Source organism: Carassius gibelio, chromosome B22 (assembly GCF_023724105.1).
Source record: "Carassius gibelio isolate Cgi1373 ecotype wild population from Czech Republic chromosome B22, carGib1.2-hapl.c, whole genome shotgun sequence".
Taxonomy (NCBI): domain Eukaryota; kingdom Metazoa; phylum Chordata; class Actinopteri; order Cypriniformes; family Cyprinidae; genus Carassius; species Carassius gibelio.
Genome location: NC_068417.1, coordinates 25175143 through 25184926, shown reverse-complemented (window position 1 = coordinate 25184926; position 9784 = coordinate 25175143). Strand labels below are relative to the sequence as shown.

General features: G+C 38.5%; 1 protein-coding gene and 1 pseudogene across 1 annotated transcript; both read left to right on the top strand.

Moving 5' to 3' along the window:
- Positions 1 to 1625: 1625 nt before the first annotated feature.
- On the top strand, positions 1626 to 2482 carry LOC127988098 (interferon-induced protein 44-like; annotated as a pseudogene).
- A 3503-nt stretch (positions 2483 to 5985) lies between these two features.
- On the top strand, positions 5986 to 9452 carry LOC127988092 (interferon-induced protein 44-like). Its single transcript, XM_052590623.1, has 9 exons — positions 5986 to 6167; positions 6304 to 6344; positions 6644 to 7155; positions 7268 to 7322; positions 7403 to 7598; positions 7697 to 7849; positions 7929 to 8100; positions 8200 to 8300; positions 8376 to 9452. The coding sequence occupies exons 2-9, from the start codon at positions 6322 to 6324 to the stop codon at positions 8562 to 8564; spliced, it is 1401 nt and encodes a 466-aa protein (XP_052446583.1). The 5' UTR covers positions 5986 to 6167; positions 6304 to 6321; the 3' UTR covers positions 8565 to 9452.
- Positions 9453 to 9784: the final 332 nt, after the last annotated feature.

Genomic DNA, 9784 nt, shown 5'->3' with positions numbered 1-9784 from the left:
AGTACACTGACTGAACTGCTGTGAAGAGAGAACTGAAGATGAACACCGAACCCAGCCAGATAACAAACAAAAGACCGAGTGTTCCCCGGACACTTGAACTTCGGAACGGATTTGCTCTCGAGACAGAGCCTGGAGGAAGGGGAATGGAGGTTGCATTCCCAAACGGTGAGCTATATATGGCGAACGTTTGGAGAGGCGAAAGTGGACTTATTTGCGTCGAGCACGACTAAGTGTTGCCACCTATGGTTCTCCCTATACCCTCCCATCGCCCCTAGGACTGGACGCTCTAGCCCACTAATGGCCCAGTGCATGCTCTTCCTCTGATTCGGCTAGTTCCTGCGGTGCTATCCAGAATACGGTTGGACAGAGTGGAACAACTATTGTTGGTAGCTCCATGGTGCCCCGCTCAGCCGTGGTTTGCGGAACCGATCAGTCTGTTATGTGGCTCTCCGTGGGATATTCCCCTCAGACAGAACTTGCTGTCACAAACACAGGGAATGATCTGTCACCCACAGCCAGATCTATGGAAGCTGTGGGTGTGGCCTTGGAGCGGAGTGAGTTAATGGCTTTTTCTCAATACGCGCTATTTAGCGATCTTGCGTCCTTTTGTTCTCGCTATATGTCATCATTAACCGGTGAAGTTCAATTCCAATTCTCAAGAACGCAAGTACAGAGGGCACATGGAAGTGCCCGAATGTGTTCTTGATCTCGAGGATGCATCGAGTGCAGACTTGAGAGGATCGAGTCTTTAGAAATCCCAGGTCAGTATATGGAAACCTGCAAGCTCTCACAAATGCTTGAGAAAGTCTGTAGTATTTTTAATGGTATGTTAAAACATTAAGGTCCAGTGGCTCAGCATTGCTTTAGCAGCGCAAAAGGTTGTGTGTTTTATAAGTTATACAATTTGTTTGTAATGTTATGTTTATGGTTCATTTGCCACTGTTGATGACTTATGAAAGGGAACATCTCGGTTACGTATGTAACCACAGATCCCTGAATAAGGAACGAGATGCTGTGGTTTGGGCCGTTCCGTACCTTGATGGCGTTTCCTTAGTATCATGTAATCTGAGCAAAGAGGCCCGCGGCATGCAGGTATACTATGCTTACGCATACATAAGGTGATGCCAAGTGCTATTTGGCCAATAGGATTGGCGGAATAGTACAGGGCTTCAGACAGGTATATGACACTCATCTCTCAAAGAGGTGTTCCCATTCAGTGATGTTGTCACCACTGCATCTCGTTCCCTATTCAGGGAACCCTGGTTACATATGTAACTGACATGTTTTCCTGTCCAGTGTTCATGGCAAGATCCCCATTTACATCAAAGTTAACAGTGAATGTAACACACGTTATGATTGATGCTAAAGGGCCAACCTTTGGCCAACAGTTGTACTTTTGCTACAACAACCAACCAGCTGTTTATAGTCAAGAAAGGAACAAATACTATGATAGAGAATGTAGTAATAAAACAATCAGTTTTAATCCTGCAACACTGTATGGAAATGACACTCAGCTGACTGAATGGGGGGTGTACAAAGTAGAAGATGGTAAGTAAACAATCAGGAAGTATTTACCACTTCATGTGTTTTACACAGTGAATATAAAAAATGTCAAAGACAGCAATAAAACAATGTATAGAATGTCCAACTATATATCAAACAACATAGCAAATGTTCTTTTTTTTAAATACACTTCCTACAGCCTCAGGTCATTGCAGATGAGAAACTGGAGAAATGTTCTGTGGACAGCTGAGTGTGTTTCCACTATTTCCTGTTTTGGTTATTTCTCTTTTGAAAATGTAATATAACAATCTGATATAAAGTCCGATTCTGCTTTGTAGTCAAAGTGCAGTGCTCATGGAAATAATCAGGAACCACGAACCCCTGATGAGGTCTGTGAGTCATGTCCGAATCCTAATGATCGGTCCTGAAGCTGGAAAATCCATTTTCTTCAACTCCACCTTCACTGGTCATGTGACCAACTGTGCAGGTACAGATTCAGCAGGACTTCAGGACCTTCCTTGGTGTGTACTATAAAACAACCATTTGTGTTGTGTGACACTATGGGACTCGAGGATCAATCAGGTGCAGGACTGGATATTGAGGACATCAGCAGCATTCTTCAAGGACACGTACCTGACCGCTATAAAGTAAGAGCACTCATCTGCAAAATGAACAAAGGTTTAAGTAGAGATGGTTTGGTTCATCCCTTTCTAGTTCAACCCCGTAGTAACGTTTCAACCTGATGAGCAGAAGTCCTCCAGACCTGCATCTCTTCAGGAGAAGATCCACTGTGTGGTGTATGTGATAGACGCCACCAAAATCTCCTTCATGTCTGACAAACTACAGGAAAAACTTCAAGTTCATATGAAAAACAGCAGATGCTCAACTTCCCAGATGACTATCTTGATGATGCTGGTCAAATGGAAGACGTTTTTTTAAAAGCTTTGCTGAGATGCGTCCATATATTATATTGTCTTTGAATAGGCAGTGGTGTCAAAAGTATTCACATTCATTACTCAAGTAGAAGTATAGATACTAGAGTTTAAAAAGACTTTTGTAGAAGTTGAAGTATCAACTCAAGCTTTTTACTCAAGTAAAAGTGTAAAAGTACTGGTTTAAAAAACTACTTAAAGTATAAAAGTAAAAGTAATGTAAGTAAAGTAATGTAAAAAAAATGCCATTAAGAACAAAAGCTTAGGCCGCACCACAGGGGCCTATTGTACACCACCCCACCTCCTCAAAAAAAAAAAAAAATTCTAAAGGCCATAGGCCATAATGACTATAATGTTATATTAAAATGTTCATGTTGAAAAATTTGGGATGCACTAGGCTTCCTGTTTCAGCCGCATATATGAAAAGACAAAAATGGTGTGCACATCCCAAACATCCAATTAGGACACAGGTGCAAGACAACTGAATGAAATAGACAAATAAAGAAGTGAAGTCTGAACACTGAAAACTACTGCTCCAGAGGAATTTAATCAAGCAACGTTTCGACCTTCAGGTCTTCCTCAGCCGCATATATGCCCATTTAAAATGAACGCACTTTAGTACAATCCAAATACATTAAAGGACTAGAGATATGATGACTAGTTGCCAATAAGTATTGTTATGGTGCAAAAAGTCAAACTTCAGAGGCTTGTCATCAATAACTTTTAATGGAATGTACATCCAAGATTAGCTGCAGGAATCTGCGAGGGCAATGAACAAGAACATTGGTGCAGGCTTAGTAACAATTACACTTGTATGGATGTCTATTTACAGTAAACATTATAGTGCTGTCAAAATGAATGATTAATCCAAGTGATTAATCAAAAACTAAAACTGAAAAATAAGTCATAATCCTGATACCTTCTTGATTGATACCTTATTTGCTACATACGTCTGCTATGTCCAGTGTTCGGGGGGTAACGAGTTACAAAGTTGGTATAGCCTACTTATCACAACATTGTCAATCGCATCGACAATCAAAAACGCTAATTTATTCAAACGTCTCGCTACCGAACTACCTACAGTAGCTTAATTTGTGGAGGACGAAGAAAAAGCACTCATTTGGTAAATGAGCCAGTGAGAAATAATAACTTTTAAGTAGGGTCCAGTGCCTTTTCGATACTTTTAAAACGGTACCGGCTCCTAAACGGTGCCTGAACCGACACTTTAAAAAAAAGAACCACAAAAAAAAAACTATGGATAACTTTAAAGAACATTACAAATATTTAAATTAAATCCATAGCTTTTCAGCTTGGATGCTCTCATTTCCCAAGTTGTGCTTTCCTTAATCTAAGGCTAATAAATGTATTTCACAATCTGGGTCATTATTTAATACAAAAGCACACATAATGTTTCTACTGTATCTCTGTCACTCACTCTGATATTTAGTTCAGATGAGGGCTGTCTTTCACTGTCTTTTATCAGTTCTGTGAATTACTGTGGTCATTCTTTATAAAGTAGCAACAATGTCGTTTTTAAAATACAGTACTGTGCAAAAGTCTTATGGAAAAATTAGTATTTTCTCCCCAAAAAGGGTTTTAAGCCAGTTATTTATATCTTTTGCTGTAGTGTGTCAGTTGGAAATATCAGTTTGCCATTAATTTTAATAATAATCTAGTGCGATTTTGAATGCACAAGCAGTTTGACAACAGCAAAATGAATGTTTGGAAATGTAAACTGATATTTTATACTGACACACTACAGCAAAATATATAAATAACTGTCCGAACACCATTCTTTTAAGTGAAAATACTAAAGTGTCTAAGACTTTTGCACAGTAGTGTATGTATAAAGTCCGTATGATTAAATTAAGTATATTTAAGTAAGTGTAATTAAAGTATGTGTTCGTTCATATGTGTTAAGGGCTAGATTTTCGCTGGAGAAAACGGCTGTGGTGTGATGAGCGAAAACTTTACAGATGAGAAACCGACTGCTACCTTGTGACCTTTTGTAAACTGTATTTATGACAAAGAACTGCACAGATATGGATATTGTAACAATCTATCGATAAACACATACCTTGTCCTCTGTTTGTTTAAGTGCGCATGCGCTGCGCCGCCGCGGTCTGCGGATTGAAGAGTGCGCTGAAAGACGGGAGGAGACCGGTCTGACGCTGGTTTCATGTAAAATTTAAGCGGACTGACTCTGAGGCGATCGGATACCGGTTCCATACCCAACCCTACTTTTAAGAAATATATTTTTTGATAAACGAACCCAAAACTGGCTATGTCCTTGCTGGAGTGTGATGTGATATGTGTGCAGGTGCGATGGATCGCGTACAGACCAATAGGGTGTTGGAATGGTATATGTTTATACTTCTCATCCAACCACAATCAAATTCACTCCATCCGGATGGCGCGATTTATCTGGATAGGTTTTTTTTTTTTTTTGAATGATGACAAGCCGGAATGAAAACAAGCCGAAATGAAATAGCAGTAACGAAGCTATTTTTAAAATGTAAGGAGTAGAAAGCAGAGATACTTGCCTGAAAATGTAAGGAGTAGAAGTAAAAAGTCGGCTGAAAAATAATTACTCAAGTAAAGTATAGATACACCATATTTCTACTTAAGTACAGTAACGAAGTATTTGTACTTCGTTACTTGACACCTCTGTGAATAGGATGTAGGTGGCTTATCTTCTATCTCTGCATGATAATGTATCTTAAGCCAGAAAATTGGTGTATTACTCAAATTGCATTTATTTATTGAGGCTTTATTGCGAAAATGCTGTAAGATCAATGTTACAAAGTAGGACTGGCATACTGTTCTAAAAGAAATGCAGACCTTTCCATGGAAGAAATCCATTTTTTGGAATTAGTTACTCCTTACATTTAAAAGTAAACATTATGAAAATCATTTCTGTATGGCTTGCTGATTGCAATTAAATATGACAAGGTGTTACTGTATCACCCTGGAGGCCTCTAAAATGATGCTTTTCTTTCTTTTTCTTTTTTTTTTTTTGTATTTTCTATTTAGTATGTAAAATTTTTGTTAGTAAATTGCTGTAAAATACTTTTCAGTTGGCCAAGATTTCGAAAAATCCTTTCTTTGTATTGGTCTTAAGTAATATTCAAAATTTCTGAGATACTGAATTTGGGATTTTCCTTAGTTGCCAGTAATAATCATCAAAAGAAATAAACATTTGAAATATATCAGTCTGTGTGTAATGAATGAATTTAATATACAAGTTTCAATTTTAATGGAATTAGTGATGATATTCTAATTATATGACCAGCACCTGTATATATTATACTGTCCAACGGACAGCGTTCTTCATGTATATTTTAACATTTTAGTTGAAACAGTTATCAATACACAACTGAAACATACAGTATGTGCCACACATAGAGACCCCTGGTGTTCACTATGATTAGTTCCTAGTGTCTGAGCAAGGAGAACCTGTTTGTCAGACACAAAGCCAGGTGTGGAGTCAATGGGCGTTTCCCACACAACCAACAAGTACTTGTGTTTGTTCAGACTAAAAGTATCGTTTTTCATCTCCTTCAACATATTTTGTGTTTTAGAGACTTGACAGTTCATTAAAGGTTGATCAATTTTAATGCTAAAAACATTCTTGTATCAGATGAATGAAGGAACTTGACAGAACAGGTTTGTCTTGGCGTGTAACATTCTGAGAACAAGTGAAGCATTTTCACAGCAAGTGCTCTGCGAAAGGTGAGTTACGTATGCGTATTATAAGAGCATAAAATATTACATACAAATATTGTAATTTGTTATTGTTTAGTGTTTGGAGATTATGATGTACAGTGAATGTATTTCGATCTGTCAATTCATATAACTCTTTGTGCAGTGGCAGTTCACAGAAACAATGAAAGCAAGCTTTAAAGAAATGTAAGTATAAAAATAAAACTTAACTGAGCCTTAGAGAATCAAACAAGGAAAGGAGGCAGCCTTTTACCAATGGTCACTATATAAAGAATGTAACCTTCAGAAAATTTTGGTCTTGTATAGTTCTCATAAATAAAAGAAAAATATTGATTTGGTCTTTTTTCCCGCAATAGATATGAGCTTGATGAATGTACTGAGCACATAAACACTGCATTAAAAAAAGAATAATAGGACACAAAAGTTTACTGTTTGTGATTGAAGCTCAAGTTTATATTTGTATTTGCATGTTTTTTGTCTTCAAGGCGGCAAAAAAGGCAAGTGAGGGATGGTACTGTGGAGTCCCTCACTTCTGATTTAACAGAAGAGAAAAGTAAGCGGCTCTGTGCTTTGCTGGGGAACGTGGAACTGTCTCTTCTCTACAAAGCTTCAGTTCATGGATATCAAGCTCCTGCCTTCCACCAGAGATGTGACCGTCAGGGTCCCACTTTACTCGTAGCCTACAACCGTTCAGGCTACATCTTTGGTGGATACACTAGTGTGGATTATGCTCAGAGTGGGCAGTATATTACTGATGAGGACATATTCGTGTTCAGTTTTCAGGGCAAGATCCCCATTTGCATCAAAATTAACAGTGGAAATTATGCACGTGTTGATGATGCTGGAGTGCCCAACTTTGGTCAACAGCTGTACTTTTGCTACAACAACCAACCAGTTGTGTATAACTCGGGAGGCAATGCATTCAGTGTTAATACCACAACAATGTATGGGAACGACACTCAATTGAGTGAATGTGAGGTGTACAAAGTGGAGCAAAGTAAGCCAATTGCTAGATTTTTTTAAACTTAATAGTACAAGAAGTTTTAGGTTGTTTGCGTAATTTACCCTAAACGTTATTGTTAATATTGTATTTATTATTTGCTATGCAGGCTCTCAAGTCAGTACTGAGGGGAAACCTTGGAGGAATGTTCTGTGGACAGCGGAGTATGTTTCTACTCAGGTTCTGGTTTCGCTTGCTCATGGTAATTTGACATTCACCTATAAAATTGCGATCTCTGTTGTAGGCGAAAAGATGAGCTCATGGAAACGATCAGGAACCATAAACCTGTGATGGCATCGGTGAGTCGAGTCCGAATCCTAATGATCGGTCCTGTAGGAGCTGGAAAATCCAGTTTCTTCAACTCCATCAACTCCATCTTCATGGGCCGCATTACCAGCAAAGCCATATCAGGATCTGCAGGCACTAGCCTCACCACACAGGTACAGATTCAACAGCTTTCATAGAGGTTCCAGTAAGAGTTCAAGCGTTGTCTCTTGATAACTTCAGGTCTTTAACTGATTCTCTTCTTGGTTGGTAGTTTCGCACATATCCAGTGAATGACGGCCGTGAGGGAAAACCATTGCCATTTGTGTTGTGTGACACCATGGGACTCGAGGAGCAAACAGGTGCAGGACTGGATATTGAGGACATCAGCAGCATTCTTCAAGGACACGTACCTGACCGCTATAAAGTAAGAGCACTCATCTCCAAAATGAATGAAGGTTGAAGTATGAACTATGTTTGTTTCATACTAAATCCTCTTGATTCAGTTCAACCCCACAACACCGTTTCAAGCTGATGAGCAGAAGTCTTCCAGACCTGCATCTCTTCAGGAGAAGATCCACTGTGTGGTGTATGTGATAGATGCCACCAAAATCTCCCTCATGTCTGACAAACTACAGGAAAAACTGGCTTCCATACGCAGAAAAGTGAACTCACGGGGTGATTGAACATATTTACACCAATCTTGTGATTGATACAAAGTAGGTTGTACATTGAGCTGCATGTGACGCACCTAAAAACATCCCTCTACTATTTCAGGCATCGCTCAGATCGTCTTGATGACAAAAGTAGATGAAGCATGTCCTCTAGTGGAGGAAAATCTTCAAAGTGTTTATGTCAGTTCCTACATCAAGTCGAAGGTGAGAGCGGTCACATGATCAGATGTCTGTATCTACAGGACTCAGAGTGAGGGAGATGTTGTTTTGTGTCTGCAGGTGCAGGAGGTGAGCTCTGGGTTGGGTGTGCCGGTGTCTTGTGTGTTACCGGTGAAGAACTACAGTCAGGAGCTGGAGCTGGAGCTCAACTGTGACGTCCTGCTGCTCACCGCTCTACAGCAGATGCTCAACTTCGCAGACGACTATCTGGATGATGCTGGTCAAATGGAGGACAATATATATATATAGATTTGGGTAATGTGGTTTCAGTTGAGACTAGAATGTAGTAGAAAATATGGGTATGGTCAATTAAGTAATTTGATGGTAATCTGTAACAACTGTAGTCAAATCTGTTAGTTACTTATTGTGGCAATAATTAAGCAACCAAACTGCTTTAAAAGTAATAATAGAATGGTGAGTGGGTGGTACTAAAAACTGTTAACATGCACTGTTAACAGTTATATATATAGATCAGTGTTAAAAACACATTTTCCACAAAATGTACGTTATTTTTACTCCTCTATGCCCCGCCTTCTGAAATGTATTGATTTTTACAAAGCTCATCGGTCTGAAAAGCGAGGTGTGCTCTGATTGGCTAGCTGTCTAGTACGTTGTTTTTTGGCTGAATAAAACCCATTACAAACAAGGCATTTGTTGCATCCAGTGGGGACATAATTACTTTTTTTTTTTTTTTTTTTTACACATTACGTATCCCGCAGTGTAAACACAAAACCAGGTTCCATGTCTGCATTTGTAATCGGAGAAATGAGAAACAACAAGCTGTACTCTACACTGCTCAGAACTAACGTTTGAATCATCAGCCTTTGTGTGTAGACCGCATTGTAGCCTACTTTGCAGGTTCAGAAAAATAGTACTCCATAAAATGAGCTGCACACATCTGAATATTTGGGTTGAACTGTTCTGGAACAGTGTTGTAAATACAACTTAACCACTGATTTCAAGTTGTGTCCTCTTTTGGAAGACCAAAGAAAGTATTTTCGCTTCAGAAAATGAAAATAAGGGACGAGTGTGATTCTTTATCAGAAAATAAGGGACAGAAAATATTTGTTCTGTACCACAGTGTGTCATTTCCGTTTCTACAGTTATGTGTATAAAACATTGTCAAAAAATAATCACATTTATTTTGCTTAACCCATTATTCTAAAAATAAAGTTTAATGTCATACAAAAAATGTCACGCATGTTATGCACAAAGCATTGGCCTGAATATATTTTACCTCGTGGTACAGTAAGGTAAAATATATAAGTGGTGCAGTAAGTAATTTAGCCTAGGTGAATATACTGTGAAATTACATAGGCTACAGTATGGCATTACATTTTTAAAGGATAGCAACTTAACTTTTATGAAACTTCAATCAATAAAGCATTTTTTTTTAATGACATTTAAAATTGTTCACTAAAATGTTATTTGCAACCATATCCTATGATTTCATGAAAACTATAATTTTT

Coding starts and splice junctions, on each gene's coding strand:
- LOC127988092 (XM_052590623.1), top strand. CDS start 6,322: ATGAAAGCAAGCTTTAAAGAAAT. Junction 7,156..7,267: donor GGTGTACAAAGTGGAGCAAA/GTAAGCCAATTG, acceptor TTTGCTATGCAG/GCTCTCAAGTCAGTACTGAG. Junction 7,599..7,696: donor GCACTAGCCTCACCACACAG/GTACAGATTCAA, acceptor CTTGGTTGGTAG/TTTCGCACATATCCAGTGAA.